The 24,148-nt window shown below is 36.0% G+C and overlaps 1 protein-coding gene across 1 annotated transcript; it reads right to left on the reverse strand.

Annotated features, from left to right (window-relative positions):
• Positions 1–15,906: 15,906 nt before the first annotated feature.
• Positions 15,907–16,448, reverse strand: LOC123937300 (40S ribosomal protein S10-like). Its single transcript, XM_045998044.1, has one exon. The coding sequence runs from the start codon at positions 16,446–16,448 to the stop codon at positions 15,954–15,956; it is 495 nt and encodes a 164-aa protein (XP_045854000.1). The 3' UTR covers positions 15,907–15,953.
• Positions 16,449–24,148: the final 7,700 nt, after the last annotated feature.

Raw genomic sequence — 24,148 nt, forward strand, 5'->3', positions numbered from 1 at the left:
CTCTTTGCTGCACAAAGAGGTCTAAAAGCTAAGCTGAGTAGAATTTTGGCAGTCATGCTAAAATTCATGGCAGTCACGCCATGCACTGCAGAGACAGAAACTAGAATTGCAGTCTCCCTGGGGGAAAAGGTCCAAGCCAGTGTGCTGAGATCTCAGGAGGAAACCAATCAGCCCAAACTTCACTCACTTTGGTCAATTATTAGCTTAAGGTAATGAGCTTTCAAATCATTCTACTTAGTAAAGGAAATAAAGAACCATCTCTAGAGAAAGATCACTTCATTTAGGACCTATACATTTATAAAAAGATACTGACACAAAATTAAAAAAAAAATTACTTAACATTCGAACAGACAGGACCATATGGCCAGAAGTTGAGGACTATAAGAAAATAAATAATCAAACAACAACAACAACAAAACAAATAAAAATTAAAAATAGATTCACACATGGTCCAGTTATGTAAGATAACACTCAGGATTTAAAATATAGTTAGTATGTTAAAGAAAATAGAGAACCCACCATTTTAAAAACTAGTTAAAAGTATGGAGAAAATTGAATATAGAAATGTTTGAAACATATCAAATGAAAATTTTGGATTTGAAAATGCATATTTGAAAATCAGAATTCATGGAAGATGGTTAGGACATGAGAAAATAAAAACAGGATTTTTGAAACTGAAAATAGAAAATATCTACATTGAAAGAGACAAAGAAAAGAATGCTGATTTAAATAACAAACATGATATGTAGGAAATAGCAAAAGTAAAGTGCAGAGGGAGTGCTCTCAATGTATTAGGAAAAATGGTAATCCTTTGAGAAGAATATATTGGAAATTATCTCCATTACTTTGGGTATATGCAAATGTTTATCAGGATAAGGGAAAGGTAAATAATTTTAATATGTAATGTTACACCATTTTTAACATTGTTTTCAATAGTCAAAAATTATATGAATTGAAAATTACGAATTAAATTAAAATCTCACTTCTATTGACAAAATTTGAAGAGGTCCTACATTTTATATGCCAAATATCATAATAATTTTGTTCTGAATCTGTTAAAAGGACTCACAAGAATTCTGGGACATATTTGTTAAGTAATGTACAAGATACAGACTGATACACCTTTATTGTATTTGAGATTCCAACCGACCATAAGTAGCATTATTGTTCGACGGCATGATTTTTTCCAAAATAGTGAGATATTCTTGGTAAACATATTTTTAAAAACAATTTTCACATTAGGTTTAATTCTGAAAATGTCAATGAATATTAAAACTATTCAAAATATGTTGTTTGGATTCAGAAACAAAGTTAAATTTTAGGTTCAGATAATTTGCTCAGGGGACAGGACGATTCTCTTTTATGTGGAATTGTTCCAAACCCAGGACATCTAGTATTTCAAGGATAAACAACCACCAGAATAAGTATCAGTTGAACCCCTTCAATCACTTGGACAACAAAATATCAACTTACAATTTTCCAAATGCTCCACAGGACATGGATACTCCCTTATCTTCCCAGACCCACACTGAGAATTACTCTCTTTAGGGATATTTTAGGTCAATTTTCAAGGGGCTGAAGTATCTTGATCTCTCAATCATCATCTTTCAATCTTCTCTTCTCAAGCTCATATTCAGTTATTTGGGGAAAAAAAATAGGTGTATATTGAAAACATGGCTTTATTCCAAATAATTATTAATCATCATCACCAGAATTTAGATCTTTCCACTTAGGCTACCAAAGTAACTACTGAATCCTTATTTCTGCTTTTCCCTAATTCCACATTGGATCCCCAAATCAATTCTCTATGAAACAAGAGGAAACTTCTTTTTTTTTTCTTTAATTACATTATGTCCCTTCTTTAATCTCCTCTCTTTAAAGTCTTTCCTTACACTTAGTATAAAATTATAAATTCTTCATTTGTCTTGCAAGTGCCACAATAACTTGCTTCTATATACTTCTGTCAAACCTGTGTTTTACTGTTGTTCCCCTCATTACTATAAAATTATAAATTCTTCATTTGTCTTGCAAGTGCCACAATAACTTGCTTCTATATACTTCTGTCAAACCTGTGTTTTACTGTTGTTCCCCTCATTACCCACAGACACATTGGTTTCCATATTCTCCATGCAAACATGAGGTTCAGGAATCCTGAGGTGCTCCCTTTCTTCCCAGATTCCTAAAATGTGCCTTCCTAAGTTATACACATGGGTAGGTGCCTTGTTTGAATCAAGTCAAGTCAAATAACATCTCTTCTGTCTAAACCAGAACTCAATCCACTTAGCAAGAATAATTTTCTCTCACAGAACCTATTATTAACTGACATTATATTATGTATTTATTTATTCATCTGTTATATTCTGTATTCTCCTCTAGATGCAATCTTCAAAAGGCAGAAAAATGATCTGATTGTAATCTGTTATATCCCTGATACCTAAAATACTACCAAGAAATGATATGCATTTATTAAATGTTAAATGTTAAGTCCTGGTATAAATAAGCTACTAGTCTCTTTTCTCTAAACTTTAGGAAAATAGTTTAATTCAATGAATATTAAAAATATAAGATATTTTCTTTGAAATGATTTCCAATCTTTCTATTAAGAGAAAAGTTCTTTCTCTTTCTTTTCCCACTTGACTACACAATATATCATTTTATGAGATCATAAAGTAATATATATTTTTAGTCCCAAGAAGAATTTATCCATTCTGAAACCTTTAGTCTGATAGCTATTGTTTTAATATTTGCTAAAGCAAATCTTCTAAGCCTTTTCTATTGGAATGTTTTTTTTTTTAATGCTTTATTTGTATTCCTCTTTAAATGAGTAAAGGGAATAATCTGTCCACAAAAGACTTAGAGTAACTCTGATTCCAATGGGAAATTGAATATTTTTAATAAAATATTGAGGTATGTTATTTTACATTTCATGTTATGTGATCTGTAATATAAAAATTCCTGTCTGGTTATTAAGAAACAAGAACACCCTGAAAATATCCTTCGGGTCACACACAGGTAATGCAAAGTCAATAAAATTGCTTCACTAATAATTTTGAGACTTCCCAAAGGTTTTGGCAGAGAGTTAAGCTTTTCATAAGATGAGAGAATATGTCCAATGAAGAGAAATTGAATCTATGAGTCAGAAGTGCATAGGTTCAGAAGATTGTAGTATTCTAATCATGACTTTATCATTTCACTTAGTGGGATTGTCACAGATCTATAATAATTTAATCTTCCAATCATTGAGCTATCTTACCTCTAAATAATACCATTCTGCTTTTCCACAGAGATATAAATTAAAGAACAAGATCTTTTAAAATAGATAACAAAGAGAAAGAAATAGTGTAGATGATAACAGTCTGTCAATCCATAAACTTTGAGTGGAGATGTCCATAATTCAATACTCATTCACCAATGAGGACATTTATTATTTTATTACTATTATTACTAAGGACAGGAAAAGATATGTTTGCATGTGTACTTACATTAAAATAACTAGCTTGAAAAAGAAATTCTCTTAGTAATTTTAACATGTACTGCAGTGTAAGCTTTATTTTCTTTTCCAATTTTTACATAACTTCCCCGAAGATACTGACTTCCTTTATGGAAACTGAATAACTTCATTTACTTAAACCACCACAGGGAACAACAGAAGAATGGCAATTTCAGATTTTCATAGTTTTAATTGTTGGTTTATTGCTTACAATTAGCATGTCTGTGCTCTGTGCCAAAAGTTGTTCATTCATGTTTGTTTGTATTTTTGTCAGTGAGTAGCTGAAAATTTCAGAAATACATACATAACATTTATTGCAATTATATTAAAAGTATGAGTCCAAACATTATAAATTAAACTATTATTTTTGCAGGAAATAAATACGCACAGTGAGTGCTCAAATTTTATTCATGATATGTGTGTGTTTGCAGCATTACAAACTTTGAGTCATTTTCTTTTTAAATTTTATGTCAAATAAAGTTGAGAATATGTAGCAAGTTATGTTTTAATGTGCAATTTTAATGCATAATAAGAAAAATATTCCTTTTAAGATACACTCACCAACTCTGACTTAATAGTAAATCAAGCATAGAATTTTTTAATATGTATGTATCATTAATTTACAGCAGTTAATATGTTCTTATTATTTATTAATTATTAATTATTAATTAATTATTACATATCACTTATTTGTTAAAACTACTCAGAGACTAAGACAAGCATGTATTTATTTTAATTGGATTATTTAATATAATTTAATAAATATTAATATTTTAATAAATGTTGCTTCAGTTTATAAATAAATAAATTTTATTTTTAAATTTTTTTTCACATGTTATATATACTTTTAATGAGAAATCCATGGAACTTAGAAAAACAATATAGGAGAGTATAAAGCAATCAAGCAACAAAGAAAGATACAAAGAAGAAAAAAATTCACTCCAGATCCCACTACACAGACATAACTACTGTTATGTCATCATTGTAAATATAATCATTGTAAACATCATCCCCAGCATCTCTTTGGAATGAGACCAGCCCTATTCAGAATGCATAGGTTTAAGGTTTTCTATTATTTCCATTTCCTGATTTCATTAAGGACAGGAAAGGTTTATCTTCCCCAACATTTTTTTTTTTTCTCTGAAGAGACTTTTATTCAAGCACAATCAACATACAGCGTTATTTTAGTTCCAGGTGTACAAAATAATGATTCAACAATTCTACACATTTCTCAGTGCTCATCAAGATGAGTGCACTCTTATTCCCTTTCATCTGTTTCAACCATATACTCACCCCCTCCCCTCGGGCAACATGGTTCTCTGTATTTATTTATTTATTTATTTACCTATTTTTAAGATGTATTTATTTATTTATTTGGAGCGTAACAGTATTCATTGTTTTTGCACCACACCCAGTGCTCCATGCAATATGTGCCCTCCCCATTACCCACCACCTGGTTCCCCAACCTCCCACCCCCTGCCCCTTAAAAACCCTCAGGTGGTTTCTCAGAGTTCATAGTCTCTCATGGTTCATCTCCCCTTCCAGTTTCCCTCAACTCCTTTCTCCTTTCCATCTCCCCATGTCCTCCATGTTCTTTGTTATGCTCCACAAATAAGTGAAACCATATGATACTTGACTCTCTCTGCTTGACTTATTTCACTCAGCATAATCTCTTCCAGTCCCATCCATGTTGATACAAAAGTTGGGTATTCATACTTTCTGATGGAGGCATAATACTCCATCGTATATATGGACCACATCTTCCTTATCCATTCATCCGTTGAAGGGCATCTTGGTTCTTTCCACAGTTTGGCGACCATGGCCATTGCTGCTATAAATATTGGGGTACAGATGGCTCTTCTTTTCACTACATCTGTATCTTTGGAGTAAATCCCAGTAGTGCAATTGCAGAGTCATAGGGAAGCTCTATTTTTAATTTTTTGAGGAATCTCCACACTGTTCTCCAAAGTGGCTGCACCAACTTGCATTCCCACCAACAGTGTAAGAGGGTTCCCCTTTCTCCACATCCTCTCCAACACACATTGTTTCCTGTCTTGTTAATTTTGGCCATTCTAACTGGTGTAAGGTGATATCTCAGTGTGGTTTTAATTTGAATCTCCCTGATGGCTAGTGATGATGAGCATTTTTTTTCATGTGTCTGATAGCCATTTGTATATCTTCATTGGAGAAGTGTCTGTTCATATCTTCTGCCCATTTTTTGATATGATTATCTGTTTTGTGTGTGTTGAGTTTGTGGAGATCTTTGTAGATCCTGGATATCAACCTTTTGTCTGTACTGTCATTTGCAAATATCTTCTCCCATTCCGTGGGTTGCCTTTTTGTTTTGTTGACTGTTTCCTTTGCTGTGCAGAAGCTTTTGATCTTGATGAAGTCCCAAAAGTTCATTTTCGCTTTTGTTTCCTTGGCCTTTGGAGACATGTCTTGAAAGAAGTTGCTGTGGCTGATATCGAAGAGGTTACTACCTATGTTCTCCTCTAGGATTCTGATAGATTCCTGTCTCACATTGAGGTCTTTTATCCATTTTGAGTTTATCTTTGTGTATGGTGTAAGAGAATGGTCGAGTTTCATTCTTCTATATATAGCTGTCCAGTTTTCCCAGCACCATTTTTTGAAGAGGCAGTCTTTTTTCCATTGTATATTTTTTCCTGTTTTGTCAAAGATTATTTGACCTATAGAGTTGAGGGTCCATATCTGGACTCTCTCCTCTGTTCCACTGGTCTCTGTGTCTGTTTTTATGCCAGTACCATGCTGTCTTGGTGATCACAGCTTTTTTTTTTTTTAAAGATTTTATTTATTTATTTGACAGAGATGACAAGCAGGCAGAGAGGCAGGCAGAGAGAGGGGCGAAGCAGGCTCCCTGCTGAGCAGAGAGCCCGATGTGGGGCTCGATCCCAGGACCCTGGGATCATGACCCGAGCCAAAGGCAGAGGCTTTAACCCACTGAGCCACCCAGGAGCCCCGTGATTACAGATTTGTAGTAAAGCTTAAAATCACTTAACGTGATGCTGCCAGTTTTGTTTTTGTTTTTCAACATTTCCTTAGCAATTAGGGTTTTCTTCTGATTCCATACAAGTTTTAGGATTATTTGCTCCAGCTCTTTGAAAAATGCCAGTGGAATTTTGATGAGAATGGCATTAAAAGTATAGATTGCTCTAGGCATTTTAACAATGTTTATTCTTCCAATCCAAGAGCATGGAATGGTCTTCCATCTTTTTGTGTCTTCTTCAGTTTCTTTCTTGAGTGTTCTGTAGTTCCTCGAGTACAGATCTTTTACCTCTTTGGTTAGGTTTATTCCCAGGTATCTTACCGTTCTTGGTGCTATAGTAAATGAAATTGTTTCTCTAATTTCCCTTTCTGTATTTTCATTGTTAGTGTATAAGAAAGCCACTGATTTCTGTACATTGACTTTGTATCCTGTCATGTTACTGGATTGCTGTATGAGTTCTTGTCGTTTGGGGGTGGAGTCTTTGGGTTTTCCATATAAAGAATCATGTCGTCTGCGAAGAGAGAGAGTTTGACTTCTTCCTTGCCAATTTGGATACCTTTTATTTCTCTTTGTTGTCTGATTGCCATTGCTAGGACTTCTAATACTATGTTGAACAAGAATGGTGAGAGTGGGCATCCTTGTCATGTTCCTGATCTCAACGGGAAGGCTATAAGCTTTTTCCCATTGAGGATGATATTTGCAGTGGGTCTTTCATAGATAGATTTTATGAAGTTCAGGAATGTTCCCTCTATCCCTATACTTTGAAGCATTTTAATCAGGAACGGATGCTGGATTTTGTCAAATGCTTTTTCTGCATCAATTGAGAGGACCATGTGGTTCTTCTCCCTTCTCTTATTGATTTGTTCTATCACATTGATTGATTTGTGAATGTTGAACCATCCTTGTAACCCAGGGATGAATCCCACCTGGTCATGGTGGATAATACTTTTAATGTGCTGTTGGATCCTGTCTGCTAGGATCATGTTGAGAATCTTAGCATCGATATTCATCAGTGATATTGGTCTGAAATTCTCCTTTTTGTTAGGGTCTTTTCCTCATTTGGGGATCAGGGTAATGCTGGCTTCATAGAAAGAGTCTGGAAGTTTTCCTTCTGCTTCAATTTTGTGAGACAGCTTCAGGAGAATTGGTGTTATTTCTTCTTTGAAAGTTTGTAGAATTCCCCAGGGAATCCTTCAGGTCCCGGGCTCTTTTTTGGGGAGGTTTTTGATCACTGCTTCAATCTTGTTACTAGATATCGATCTATTCAAGTTGTCAATTTCTTCCTGGTTCAATTTTGGGAGTTTATAGTTTTCCAGGAAGGCATTCATTTCATCTAGGTTGCTTAGCTTATTGACATATAATGTTGGTAATAATTTCTGATGATTGTTTCTATTTCCTTGGTGTTAGTTGTGATCTCTCCTTTTTCATTTATAATTTTATTAATTTGGGCTTTCTCTCTTTTCTTTTGGATTAGTGTGGCCAATGGTTTATCGATCTTATTGATTCTTTCAAAAAACCAGCTTCTAGTTTCATTGATACATTCTACTGTATCTCTGGTTTCTACCTCTTTGATCTCTGCTCTAATCTTGATTATTTCCCTTCTTTCGTATGGAGTTGGTTTGATTTGTTGTTGATTCTCCAGTTCTTTAAGGTGTAGAGACAGCTGGTCTATTCTGGATTTTTCAGTTTTTTTGAGGGAGGCTTGGATGGCTATGTATTTCCCCTTTAGAACCACCTTTGCTGTGTCCCATAGGTTTTGGACCAAAGTTTCTTCATTCTCATTGGTTTCCATGAATTGTTTAAGTTCATCTTTGATCTCCCGATTGATCCAAGCATTCTTAAGCAAAGTGGTCTTTAGCTTCCAGGTGTTTCAGTTCCTTTTCTACTTTTCCTTGTGATTGAGTTCCAGTTTCAAAGCATTGTGATCTGAGAATATGCAGGGAAAAATGTCAGTCTTTGGTATCTGTTGAGTCCTGCTTTGTGACCGAGTATGTGGTCTATTCAGGAGAAGGTTCCATGTGCACTTGAGAAGAATGAGTATTCTCTTGTTTTAGGGTGGAATGTTCTGTATATGTATATGAGGTCCATCTGGTCCAATGTTTCATTCAATGCTCTTATTTCTTTATTGATTTTCTTTTTTTTTTAAAGATTTTATTTATTTATTTGTCAGAGAGAGAGAGACAGAGAGAGAAAGATCACAAGTAGGCAGAGGCAGAGGGAGAAGCAGGCCCCCTGTCGAGCAAGGAGCCTGATATGGGACTCGATCCCAGGACGCTAGGATCATGACCTGAGCCGAAGGCAGCCGCCCAACCAACTGAGCCACCCAGGCGTCCCTCTTTATTGATTTTCTGCTTCGATGATCTGTCTATTACTGAGAGAGGTGTGTTGAGATCTCCTACTATTAATGTATTCATATCGATATGACTCTTTACCTTGATTAATAGTTTTCTTATGTAATTGGTTGCTCCCATATTGGGGGCATAGATATTTACAATTATTAGATCATCTTGGTGGATAGTCCCTTTAAGAATTATGTAGTGTCCTTCTGTATCTCTGACTACAGTCTTTAGTTTAAAATCTAATTTATCTGATATGAGAATCACTACCCCAGCCTTCTTTTGAGGCCCTTTGGCATGAAAGATGCTTCTCCATCCCTTCACTTTCAGTCTGGCTGTATCCTTAGGTTTAAAATGGTTCTCTTATAGAAAACATATGGATGGGTTCTTTCGTTTTATCCAATCTGCAACCCTGTGTCATTTTATGGGCATATTTAGGCCATTCACATTGAGAGTGATTATTGATAGTAACGTTTTTATTGACATCGTGTTATCTTTTAAGTCTTTCTCTCTGTAGATTGTCTCTATATTTCTGTACAATGATATCCTTAGGACTTTTTCTCTTTTATAAGACCCCCCTTAATATTTCCTGCAGTGTCTGCTTGGTGGTTGCATAGTCTTTTAAGCCTTACCGGTCTTGGAAACTCTTTATCTGTCCATCCATTTTGAATGTCAGTCTTGCTGGAAAAAGTATTCTTGGCTGCATGTTCTTCTCATTTAGTACCCTGAATATAACCTGCCAGCCCTTTCTGGCTTGTCAGGTCTCTGTGGACAGGTCTGACGTTATTCTGATGGGCTGTCTTCTGTAGGTAAGGAGCCTCTTTGTCCTAGCTGATTTCAAGAGATTGCATCTACAATTATGATTTTTCAGTTTTACTATTAGGTGCCTATATGTTTTTTTTAGAATCTATAATCTTGGGGGGAGACCTTTTGCCTCTAGTACATGAATGCTGGTTCCATTCACGAGATTGGGAAAATTTTCATGTAGAACTTGTTCCACTATATCTTCTAGACTTCTTTCTTTCTCCTCCCCTTCAGGGATTCCAATAATTCTGACGCTGGAACGTTTCATGGCATCATTTATTTCCCTGATTCTGTTTTCGTGGCTTCTGAGCTGTTTGTTCCAGGCTTCCTCCTGTTCCTTTCTCTCTATCTGTTTGTCCTCCAGGTCACTAATTCTATCTTCTTTCTCAGTTACCCTAGCTTTTAGAGAATTTAGATTAGATTGGAACTCATTGAGAGCTTTATGAACATAATCCCTGGTAGCTTTCAGTTCTGCCCTAACATTGTGAACATTATCCCTGGTGGCTTTCAGTTCTGCCCTAATCAATTCCATTTGGTCATCCATGGCTTTCTCCAACCTGGATAATTATCCAGCCTGGATAATTGTTAGCCTGAATTCCTTTTCCGACATATTGTCTGTGTCGATAGCCATTAGCTCTGTTGCAGAAGGCCCATCCTCTGAATTTTTCTTATGTAGGGCATCCCTCCTCCTAGTCATTTTGGTGAGAGATGGCTGAACGGATGTAGCTGGATGTATCAACTGTGGTGCAGTCAAGGTGCACCCTGGAATGCTTCTGAGCAATTCTCCCAAATGAGAGAAAAAAGAAAAGAAAAAAAAAAAAGAAAAAGAAAGAGAGAGAGAGAGGAAAAAAAAGGAAGATAAAAGAGAAGGCTTAGCCCAAATGGGCTCCAAGATAAGATTTATGAAGTATACAAACAAAAACAGACAAACAAAATAACAAAATGACTGATAAAAGTATATGACAAGAGAAAAAAAAATATATATATATAACAGCAAAAAAAAAGGGAAGAACCTCGTCAAAAAGAACCCCAAGCATAAGATTTATATACTATCAGGACAAACACAAATGCACAGAAACACTGGTGGAAGAAAAAGATGGGAGAGTGGTTATAAATTCTCAGTGTGGCGGGGAAGGTTATTTTGATTCTTCCTGGATGTATCTTGATATCTTTGTTAAAGGACTCAACTTTCCTAAGATAAAGAGGGATTAAAAATTGGTTTACCTATAGGGTAGCATTCATTGGGGAAAGGGGTTTACCTTGAAGTTTAACTCTATATGCATATTAGAAAATAAAAATATAAAAAAGAATAAACTAAACTAAACTAAATTTTTTTTTAAATTTAAAAAATAGAAAAGCAAAAGAAAAACACGGGTGTATGTATCAAAAAGTTCAGGTTATAAGGTTATTATGGAATTTGATGTACTGGAGACATCTCACTGTGATGTCATGTGAATAGGTTAAAAAATTTATCTATATAAAAAAAAGAAACAGAATAGTGGGAATGAGTTAAAAATAATATTTGTATCTATGAAGCAGTGGTGGTTGTTCTCTTGTCATCTTTTTTTTTTTTCTTCCTTCTTGGTTGGTTTTTCTGGGGGAGGGGCCTGCCACATGGGTTTTCAGTAAATGATGTTCCCTACGTTAAGCCCTCCCGCCCCCCTCAAGGGGGTGGGCTCTGAGGAAACCGGTTTCTTAGGTTTTTGTTCTCTGGATGTTTTTATGTTTGTTTGTTCGTTTTTTGTTTTGTTTTTTTTCTCTCACCTTGACAGTTTTTGATGGTTTTTAGAGGTTTAGAGGAAAGCAAACTGCACCCTGACCTCCTTCTCAGAGAGAAGCCTCAGATTCCTCCCCGTAGGTGTTGCAGAGCTGCTGGCAGAGCAGGTTCTGAGTCGCGGTCCCTGGGGGTGCAGGATCACCTCCTTGTACCCAAAACCATGGCGGCACAGCTGTCTGGGCAGCTCCAGACCACCAGAGAGGTTCCAAGCAGTGATCGCACACTGAGATTTTCCCACTGACCCAGCTGGAATGCCTGGTCTTTTTTTTTTTCTTTTAGATTTTATTTATTTATTTGACAGAGAGAGACCACAAGTAGACAGAGGCAGGCAGAGAGAGAGAGAGAGAAGCAGGCTCGCTGCTGAGCAGAGAGTCCAATGGGGGACTCGATCCCAGGACCCTGAGATCATGACCTGAGCCGAAGGCAGCGGCTTAACCCACTGAGCCACCCAGGCGCCCCATGCCTGGTCTTTTTGGTCAGAGAGCACAGGTCTGTGCCTGGTCCTTCTGGGTCCGAGTGCACCGGGTGGTGCGCACCGGGTCTAAGAGCGCCAGGCTGGTGCACACCTTGCCTGGGGTAGGGTGTGGGGTGTGCGTGTCTCAGGTTCTGCCATCTGGCGAGACTCCCAGCCCCTCACAGGAGCTGGACCCTGAGTGTTCTCAGGCCCACTGGCAGCTCAGGGACCAAGACCTGGTTTCTCCGCTGCACTCTCTCTGGCTCAGCACCAGGGGAGGCTGTCCTGGGTCCGGGGACTTAAGACTTATGCCCCTTTCCCAACTGCCCCAATTCCCACAATTCCACCTCCGCCCCCCCCCCCCCCCCCCCCCCGGTGATCTTTTGCTCTTTTTGAGTACTTTCAACCAGACTCCAAGTTAATGCTGGTCTCCAATCACAGGGCACTCTTGTATTGGGGTATTACTTTCCAATTGGTCGCCTCTGGTGTCTCCATCCCCCTTTTGATTATCTTCTGATATCAGTCCGATGTTCCCACTCCGCTTTACCTGCCCACTGGCATCTTCTGCTCCCGTAGAGATCCAGACGTGTATAATTCTGATCTCAGGCTGATTTCATGGGTGATCGGAGTTCTTTGGTAGGTTATCAGCTCACTTAAGGGTACAGGTTGAAAAGACTCCTCCTCCTACTTCTCCGCCATCTTGTCTCCCCCCCATTTTTAAATATTTTTTAAAAATTTATTTATTTATTTGAGACAGAGAAAGTACAATCAGGGAGGAGGGTCAAAGGGAGAGGGAGAAGAAGACTCCCTGCTGAGCATGAAGCCTGATAGTGGGCTTGATTCCAGGACCCTGAGATCATGACCTGAACTGAAGGTTGTGTCTTAAAGGACTGAGCCACCCAGGTGCCCCTATAAATTCATTTAAAAACTTAATGTCTATAAAACCTTAGAAAGCATTATCAGTGGGAAAAATCCATAATTTTTATTTAGTATATTAGCTATATATATTTTTGACTTCCTAGAAATTGACTCAATATCACAAATCCAAAGGTTTAAGGTATACCTACAAATATATTAACAAATTCAGGAAAGTAATATTTAGTCAGTTGTTCATACACTAAAAAAGTTTGTCTTAATTATTCTTATTTTAGCTCATTTGCATTTGTAAATATTTACAATATAAGTATTAAATAATTGCATTTAAATTATTACTATGTGCATTCTTTAATGAAGAATAATTATTAAGACTGGATACTGCCCTTCCAAAGATTACTATTTAGTTAGTAAGACAGAATACACTCTTAAAACATTAATACATTAAAATTGTATGAAAAACATATTTAATTAGAAAATAGCATCTAAAAATGTTAACTCACTTTTAAGGGACTTTAAAAACTTTCTTGGACAATGCAAGTTTCTGGATAGCAAGGATATTTGATAACTGCTTTATAATATTTCTCCTATAATGAAGCTCAGCTTATAAGCACTGTGTCAATGATGAAGGCTTTGGTCAGCATCCCTGCCTCCCACTACACATTCTGTCACACAAAAGATAAAACTGCAAGTTTATATCTCAACATATCTCAAATCTGTTTCCACTGCTAAGATGATAAACTTCTAATTTTATTTCCCACTCAGGTTTAAAGCTTCATTTAGTTTCTAAATGAATTTATTTCTAAATAAATAGGAAGAAGTCTATATTTTATTGCCTGAAATATGCAATGAAGTGGTAAAATATCTAAACTCCCTCCTTACATACAAGTGTAAGAAACAAAAAAATCGGGTAAGGGATGGAAAAATCTCAGCACAGGCAGGAATATAACACAAATGTGGATGAAGAGTTCAACCTAAGAAAGGATCACACTCTATATCTGCCCTAGTGCTCTTTGTCACTGCTAATTCAGTATTGAACTTCTGCAGCTCTCTTATAAGAAATTATACTTAGATATTGTTTGAACTCTTTATGAAATTTTAAAGTTTTCAACAAGTGAAAATATAAATATATTTGCACAATAAAATATATATGACTATACCCAATGATAATACATTATTTTAAGAAGATTTTTTCTTAAATTATTTAATTATTTTATATCTGCATAAAGATATTTTGCCTATACGGTCCATCTATGTATAGGATATTTTCTCAAATTATTTTTTATTAGGTGTAATTTTTATATGGACAGTTATATTCTCAGACTGCCAAGCAAAATATTGTTTGGCAAGGTGACACTGTTGAGAAAGAAATGTTTTTAGTATTTGAAAAAGAAATTATTTAATCCTTTGCAAAATTTGTTAAATATTCTAGCTCAAAAATAAGCTTTGCATTTCCCCTCAATTTTGAAAAATTGAGAAGTGATTTACTTGAAGTATAATTATAAATAACAAAATATGTAAGTAGAGTATAATTGAGAAGCTTGAAGACCCTTAATTATAGTGGTGCAAATGTGGCATTATAAAACTTGAATTGCAGCCTAATTATTACTTCTTTTTTTCATCTTAAGAAATTGCTGACAAATGGTTTATAGTTTTAACTTAAGAAACTAGAATAAAATTTAGAATTAAAGACATGGTGGCTCAAAAAACATGTTGACGTATACTATCTATTTGGCTCTGAAACATATTATGAAATATAAAAAAGTACAGCATAAATTTGTACTTGAAGTGTATATGTGAATCATAGTAAGGAAGAACACATTTTTATTCATTAAATAGGACACTTGTACATTCTGATGTTGCTTTCTATGGCATCTCTTTCCTATGAGTAATTGTATATGGTGTGTGTGTATAAATGTAAATTATGTTTATGCTATTTCTTTTTTTTTTAAGATTTTAGTTATTTATTTGACAGATAGAGATCACAAGTAGGCAGAAGCAGGGAGAGAGACAGAAGAAGGGAAGCAGGCTCCCCGCCGAGCAGAGAGACCTACTCAGGGCTCGATCCCAGGACCCTGAGATCATGACCGGAACTGAAGACAGAGGCTCAACCCACTGAGCCACCCAGGTGCCCCTGTTTATCCAATTTCTAATAAATATATGTTATATACCTCTTACATTATCTGTATATTTATTAACTACATAATATGAATGGCATTATATCAGATATACTTAGTACTATATAACAAAGTAGTTTATGCGGATAGAAATTCTAACACAATGTAATTTTTCACTTGCTATTTATTGAAATATGCATGCATGTACACACACACACACACACAGCACAAATATGGTCAGTTTTGTAAAGTATTTAACAATTTTTTCAGTCAAAATATACAATCTTCTTATCACCATGGAAAGTTCTTTCAACAAAAATGTTGCAGCTGTATGTTGTATGAATTAGATATCTGTCTTTGTGATTCTATATCAATTTTTCTTCATTGAAACAGTAGACTTCTGCATTTGTATAGATAGACAGGTACTTTACTATCTACTCACATCTGGTTGTCCTTTACTGTTAATTTTCAGTAAAAGACTGATCAAACTTTTTCTGTAGACACTGAAAATTCTAGATATTTACTTTACCAGTGTGCCCTGTATTTAGTGCATGCGGACTTGTGATCTAGGCCTAGGTCATTAACAGCTTCAGTGCCAGACTTTAAATTGAGAGCTACTGTGGCAAAAAGGTATGGTAAAGAGCCCATGCTGACAACTATAGTGAAAGGACAAATCCATTCTCTAGAGACAGCAGTCCAGCCACCATGATTTAAGTGCTGGTGGTACTGGTGGGCAATCAGGATGACTTTTACTCAGAAGCTTTCTGTCCTATGATTTTGCTTTAAGTTGGGCTTTGTGGCCTCCCTGCATTCCTATTTCCCAACAGATTTCCTTTATTCTTCCGGATGATTCTCTAAGCTTACCAAAGTCTATGAAATACTTTTGATTCAAATCAGCCAGTCATTTTTGTTGTTTGCTTCTAAGAACACTGAATAGTATAAATAAACATTTCTCTGTGGTAGCAGAAAAAGAGGCGGAGGGGAGTCAACGCTTGAACGGCCCCAGACGTAGTGTTTTTTGTTTGTTTGTTTGTTTGTTTATTTATTCAATTTATTCTGGCTACAAATTTATTCAACACAAAACAATCTCCAACTTTACTGAGGTGGCTGACCACGTCCACGTCCAAATCCGCCTCTGAACTGGAACTCAGTTGCTGACCCAGCCCCAGCCTCAGCTTTCTTGTCGGCACCAGGGGGCACAGCGCTTCGTCTGTAGGTGTCTCTGTCAGCTTCCCCTCCTGTGAGTCTTGCAGGTCGCCCTCCCTCCAGACCTTTGGGCCTTGGTCTGCCAGTTTCAGGGCGGCTGCGGCGCAGAGTGGCAGGCTCAATCTCGGGGGGCAGGTGGAGGTAATCACGCAGATACTTGATACCCTCATTGGTAAGGTACCAGTAGAAATGTCTCCAGGCAAACTGTTCCTTTATGTAGCCTCGTGATTTGAGAGACTGCATGGCCTTCATGACGTGAAGATTGGGCACGTTCTTGTCTGCCAACTTAGGGTGTTTGGGCATGTGGACATCCTTCTTGGCCATCACTCCCTCCTTGAAAAGGAGTTCATAAATGGCAACTCGGTTCTTCTTGGGCATCAACATCTCGGTGGCTGCTACATCTGGGGCCGTTGAACAATTTGCCAGACATATTCCAACAGAAATAGGGAGAAAATATCTGGTCTGTAAATGACAAACTACCCCAGAAGAAAAAGATTTGTTCTTCATATGCAAGTGATAAGGAGGCATAGGAAAAAGTGAAGGAGAGAAAGAAAGGAACAATAATTGGTCATACAACACAACTAAAGAGACAAAATAGATTACTTTCCCTGGGAAGAAATAATGAAGGCCAACATACTAGCTTCAAGACCAGTTGGAATCATGTGTGCCAGAAGGAGCCAACTAAAGAGACAAAATGCATTTCTTCAGTCTGACTTTGGGGGGAAAAACTTCTCCTGGCTAGTCACATATTTTGGGCAGATGTGAGGCATCTGTTGCTTACACCTGAGAAAGCTAATTAGCTAATTAAATTCTTAGGAGGAGCAGGGAAACACGCCTGAGGTACAAGATTTGCCCCAGCTGAGTTGTATGCTGTAGTACCAGAATTAATGCGAATTTTAAGCTCTCTGACTAGGAGGAAGGAAAACAAGTGAGGATTTTATTTCAAGCTGTAATTACAGGAGTTAAGTGAATAAAAGAAAAAGGATACTCTATTAGCAACAAGAAAAAGAGTGCATAATTCTTGAGTTTTCTATTAATCGGCATTATTATTTTATTTTTATTTTATTTTATTTTTTTTTAAAGATTTTATTTATTTATTTGACAGACAGAGATCACAAGCAGGCAGAGAGGCAGACAGAGAGAGAGGAAGAAGCAGGCTCCCTGCCAAGCAGAGAGCCCGATGTGGGGCTCGATCCCAGGACCCTGGGATCATGACCCAAGCCAAAGGCAGAGGCTTTAACCCACTGAGCCACCCAGGTGTCCCGGCATTATTATTTTAAATAAACATATCTATTATGGCAATGTTACTTTTTAATATTAGGCAAATGTTATTATATATTAGATTTCATTTATTAAATATAAATCACTATATATTGGACAACTTGATTATATAAAAATCTAAATGCATGCTCTTCAAGTATACCCATACATAAAAAGTAAATTTGGCCTTGATTCCCTTACACTTATTAGAGTACAAGGTCAGCTGTTAATTCAGGCCACTGAGGTTAGCATCTTTATGTTGCCGTGATTAGGTTTTGTCTATTGGCTCCATAGAAGGCACATTGACATGAAACACATATTTTTCTCATAATTCACCTAATTGGAGTGAACTCAGAATGCTAAAATTGCCTAAGTTACAAAATACAATTCTACTTTACACTAAATTTGTTTGACAAATGTCACTACAATTTGTGACAGACAATTCTTGACTGAATCCCTTATTAATGGGATTTTTCTTTGTGCATTAAATGTAAAAACATGCCATTATAAACACTATGGAGACAATACTTAGCACTATGCAGAATGCACTGGTTAGAGAAGACTGAACTGTAATTTGAATTACCTAAGTTTTGAAATACAAATATGTGAAGATTAGTTCAATGTGTCAACTTGACTAGGCCACAGTATACCCAGATATCTACTTAAAAATTATTTCGAGGGATGCCTGGGTGGCTCAGTGGGTTAAAGCCTCTGCCTTCAGCTCAGGTCATGATCCTGGGGTCCTGGGATGGAGCCCTGCATCGGGCTCTCTGCTTAGCAGGGAACCTGCTTCTCCCTCTCTCTCTGCCTGCCTCTCTGCCTACTTGTGATCTCTGTCTGTCAAATAAATAAATAAAATCTTTTAAAAAATTATTTCTAAATGTGTCTATGAGGGGATTTCATGAAGAAATTAACGTTTGAATCTTTAGGACTGAATAAAGCAGAGAGCCCTCCTTCAAGTGGATGAGCATCATCCAATCCATTGAGGGCCTGAATAAAACCAGAAGGTAGACAAAGGGAGAATTCACCCTCCATGTCTGATTTCTGAGCTGAGAATGGGTCTTCTGACTTTGAACAGGACTTAGGCCATCAGCTCTCAAGGTTCTCAGGCTTTCAAACTCAGACTGGAATATACCACGTGCTTTCCTGGGTCTCTGGCGTGTAGGTAGCAGATCATGGAACTTCTGAGCCTCCATAATTGTATGAGCCAATTCCTCATAATCCATTGGTAAAAAAATAAATATACATATATACATATATGCATACATATGTGTATGTATATATACGTATATATGTAATGATATATATCATTACATTTATCATTACATATACATATATATGTATATGTAATACATGTACGTATGTGTATCCATCTATCATCTATCATCTAACTGCCTGTCTTCTATCCATATCTTAATATAAGGTTCTGTTTTTCTGAAGAAACTTGAATGGTACAGAACATGTATAATTTTGTTTAAAATATATAATCTAATATTTAGAAGTGTTATAAAGTACTAGCTCAACAAGTGAAGCTTTAAAAAGGCACATGTTTTTTTGTTTTTTTAAAGATTTTATTTATTTATTTGACAGACCAAGATCACAAGTAGGCAGAAGGGCAGGCAGAGAGAGAGGAGGAAGCAGGCTCCCTGCTGAGCAGAGAGCCTGATGTGAGGCTAGATCCCAGGACCCTGGGATCATGACCTGAGCTGAAGGCAGAGGCTTTAACCCACTGAGGCACCCAGGTGCCCCAAAAAAGGCACATGTTAATATGTCAGTGTTTTGATCACAATAGAAATGTTTGAACTGAAGTAAGGCACCTGTAACCAAGATGAAATTTAAAAATTCTATTTTATATTAGGTTATATTGAGTCACTACAATTTGTGAGAGAATGAGATAATCTCATTTGTAAGCTAAAAAAAAAAATGTATTAAAGACATCTACACCTTAGGTGAAATAAATGCTGAATTACCTTATAAATAAAATTATGAAGTTTTTTTGTTGGTTTTTCTTCATTACCATATTTTAAAATTTTCACTTGATGTTTCTTGAAAGAGAAAATATCTATTCAATTTTTGTTTATAATAAACTGTCCTTTCATTCTAATTCTGATCATGAAATTTCCAGGAATCTTCATATAATAAAGGGAAAAGAATACTACTAAGTGAGGATGACTGCTTTTGTCATTAAAATAATATATTCTTGTAAAATGTATTGTAAAATGACCCACTGTGCCCTTTAAAATGCTTAGGCCTAATGCAGTATATACAGCAGTACATTTCATTTGCAAGGTCAGAAAAACTAGTTTAGAAAGATATTTTGTTTTTAGTAACCTCTTATATATCACATAAGCATTACATTGAAACACAACATTAAATAGCTATAATTTATGCAATTTATAATTTTTCATAAAACATACATATTTAAAAACATATCTTTTAAAGTGGGCCAGAAATTATTGTTCCAGTGTCTCCTTAATGGGTAGTAATTAAACAGTAATGTGAATATTCTTCAAGCTTCAAATATGTTACAACAAGGAATACTTGAAAAAAAACATAATGAAAGAGATAATTTTGAAAAGTTTACATTTAATAATGTGAAAATTAAAATGCTATATTATTTTTGATTTTTAAGATAATCTTAAAATCTGGATAAAATTTAAGTTTTAAAATATAAACACTACAAATTGTATTAACAGATAGGGCAACCAAAATTGCAACGTAATTTACAAGATACACAATTTGCCTAAATATTGAAATGATCTTGCCCTGGCAAATGCCAGATAGATTACTTTTCTATGAAATTGGCAAGTGGAAGCTTGTTTGTCAGTAATATGGTTAGTAGCTACCTTTTTTAGAGTTTGTATATGCAGTGAAATAGATTCATTAGAGTACGTCTGAGAGTTATAAAAAGAGGAGATTCTCATTTTTCCCAATGAGGTCATGGTACAAATGGAAATGAGAAATTATAGGATATTTTCTATGTATTAAAAACCTTGCCAAGCTGGCTCATTGTTGCACATAAATCTACATAATATTCATTATCACTGATTGCCTAGATGCCACAAAATAGCTTATCTTTCTGTTGATTTTTAAAAATTGCAACCATTTGCAAATATCCAAATATATTATTACACTGAGTTATTTTTTAAAATCTTTATTCTACACTTGGGATATGGATTCAGCTGTGTTTTCAAGTTAAAATGACCTTGGCAAGCCATTAACTTTCCAGGGTTCAATTTTCCTATTTCCAAGATGTGATAACAATACCTGCCTCTGTTTACTTTGAAGAGAGTGAAAATAACATAGATAAGGTAGATTCTCTCAGGGCCTAAAATAGCTGCTGATAGTAAATGAAATACTTTATAGAAGCAGAATTAACTTTTCCCAGCCACTAAGTAAACTTCGACTAAGTTACTGTTTCAAAATTGTTATAGAAATGCAAAGAGCAAAAATACAAATACAATCACAACATAAAAATTAAATTAAGCATTAAATTGCTTTCAAACTAAAGACCAAATCCTGTGCTATAAACATAAGCATAAACAAGAAGAAAAAGGCAAGAAGTCAGAAAATGGTGCTAATGAAAATTTAGTATTAAGTAATATACTAAAAGAGTGGTTTATAGTGTACACTGTCACATATTTAATTTAATTGGATTCTCCTAATAATTCCTGGAAAAGTGTCCTGTAACATGTTTGTAGCAGATATGTCACGTACCACCAGATGCTTCTTCAAGAAATCTGAGTCTTCCCATTGCCTACATTGTAGCTAGCTTGGAACCTCCAGCTCTTTGTCAGAGTTGTCTCGACTTTTTTTTTTCTAGCAACGCCATTTATTTTCTTGTTTATTTTGAAATAATTTTAAATTCACATAAAATTTGCAATAGTACAAAAATCTCCCATATAAACTCTACTAAGCTTTTGCATTGTTAAAATTTTACCTCATTTGCCTTAGCATTTCTCTCACTTCTATTTCCCTTTTCTATAGCACTTGAGAGTAAGCTACAGACATAATGTCCTATTAACCTTTAAGACTTTATATTTACAAAAAATTCTCCTTTTTTTTTTTATTTATTTATTTTTCCCTTTTTATTTATTTTTTTTTTCAGCGTAACAGTATTCATTCTTTTTGCACAACACCCAGTGCTCCATGCAAAACGTGCCCTCCCCATCACCCACCACCTGTTCCCCCAACCTCCCACCCCTGACCCTTCAAAACCCTCAGGTTGTTTTTCAGAGTCCATAGTCTCTTATGGTTCGCCTCCCCTCCCCAATGTCCATAGCCCGCTCCCCCTCTCCCAATCCCACCTTCCCCCAGCAACCCCCAGTTTGTTTTGTGAGATTAAGAGTCATTTATGGTTTGTCTCCCTCCCAATCCCATCTTGTTTCATTTATTCTTCTCCTATCCCCCTACCTCCCCATGTTGCTTCTCCATGTCCTCATATCAGGGAGATCATATGATAGTTGTCTTTCTCCGATTGACTTATTTCACTAAGCATGATACGCTCTAGTTCCATCCACGTCGTCGCAAATGGCAAGATTTCACTCTTTGCAGATGATATGATACTATATGTGGAAAACCCAAAAGACTCCACTCCAAAACTGCTAGAACTTGTACAGGAATTCAGTAAAGTGTCAGGATATAAAATCAATGCACAGAAATCAGTTGCATTTCTGTACACCAACAACAAGACTGAAGAAAGAGAAATTAAGGAGTCAATCCCATTCACAATTGTACCCAAAACTATAAGATACCTAGGAATAAACCTAACCAAAGAGACTAAGAATCTATACACAGAAAATTATAAAGTACTCATGAAAGAAATTGAGGAAGACACAAAAAAATGGAAAAATGTTCCATGCTCCTGGATTGGAAGAATAAATATTGTGAAAATGTCTATGCTACCTAAAGCAATCTACACATTTAATGCAATCCCTATCAAAATACCATCCATTTTTTTCAAAGAAATGGAACAAATAATCCTAAAATTTATATGGAACCAGAAAAGATCTCGAATAGCCAAAGGAATATTGAAGAACAAAGTCAAAGTTGGTGGCATCACAATTCCGGACTTCAAGCTCTATTACAAAGCTGTCATCATCAAGACAGCATGGTACTGGCACAAAAACAGACACATAGACCAGTGGAACAGAATAGAGAGCCCAGAAATCGACCCTCAACTCTATGGTCAACTAATCTTCGACAAAGCAGGAAAGAATGTCCAATGGAAAAAAGACAGCCTCTTCAATAAATGGTGCTGGGAAAATTGGACAGCCACATGCAGAAAAATGAAATTGGACCACTTCCTTACACCACACACGAAAATAGACTCCAAATGGATGAAGGACCTCAATGTGAGAAAGGAATCCATCAAAATCCTTGAGGAGAACGCAGGCAGCAACCTCTTCGACCTCAGCTGCAGCAACATCTTCCTAGGAACAACGGCAAAGGCAAGGGAAGCAAGGGCAAAAATGAACTATTGGGATTTCATCAAGATCAAAAGCTTTTGCACAGCAAAGGAAACAGTTAACAAAACCAAAAGACAGCTGACAGAATGTGAGAAGATATTTGCAAACGACATATCAGATAAAGGGCTAGTATCCAAAATCTATAAGGAACTTAGCAAACTCAACACCCAAAGAACAAACAATCCAATCAAGAAATGGGCAGAGGACATGAACAGACATTTCTGCAAAGAAGACATCCAGATGGCCCACAGACACATGAAAAAGTGCTCCACGTCACTCGGCATCAGGGAAATACAAATCAAAACCACAATGAGATATCACCTCACACCAGTCAGAATGGCTAAAATTAACAAGTCAGGAAATGACAGATGCTGGAGAGGATGTGGAGAAAGGGGAACCCTCCTCCACTGTTGGTGGGAATGCAAGCTGGTGCAACCACTCTGGAAAACAGCATGGAGGTTCCTCAAAATGTTGAAAATAGAACTACCCTATGACCCAGCAATTGCACTACTGGGTATTTACCCTAAAGATACAAACATAGTGATCCGAAGGGGCACGTGTACCCGAATGTTTATAGCAGCAATGTCTACAATAGCCAGACTATGGAAAGAACCTAGATGTCCATCAACAGATGAATGGATCAAGAAGATGTGGTATATATACACAATGGAATACTATGCAGCCATCAAAAATTCTCCTTCTAATGATAATACAACTATCAAAATTAGAAAATTAACATTGACCCAATATTACCATCTTGTCAAGCAACTTCATTCAAATTTTACCTATTGTCTCAGTAGTATTTATAACTTCAAGAAATGTGTGTCACCATGTCCCTTTAACTCCTCAATCTGAAATAGTGTCTAAATCTTTCCTTGTCTTTCATGATTTTGATATTTTTGAAGAATATTATATATATAATATTTTGTAATATATATGTCTATGTGATATTTTGGTATAGTTGATATTTTGAAGAAAATATAAATATATGGATTCATAGACATATAGATATAGATAGATCTTCATTTTGATGAGAAGAACCCATTCAGGCTCTTTAGCATACTCCCATCATTCTCTAAATTTTTTCTTACTTTCTGGTAAAAGTTCTTCTGAGCTTGTATATTATTTTTTGTAAGTCATTTCCCCAAGGAACTTTAGTTTTTGTTAGTTTTTTTGTTTTTTAAATTTCTGTTTAGAAATCAAATACACAAATATGCATATTTCTATATTTATCTTTAAGTCATCCATCTGTCTGTATGTCTATCTATCTGTCCATCTACCTTCTAACTATCTTAAAGCCATAAATTCACCCCACTTCCTCTAACTGCAATTACATACCACAGGATTTTCCCTCAT

Source organism: Meles meles, chromosome 2 (assembly GCF_922984935.1).
Source record: "Meles meles chromosome 2, mMelMel3.1 paternal haplotype, whole genome shotgun sequence".
Taxonomy (NCBI): Eukaryota; Metazoa; Chordata; class Mammalia; order Carnivora; family Mustelidae; genus Meles; species Meles meles.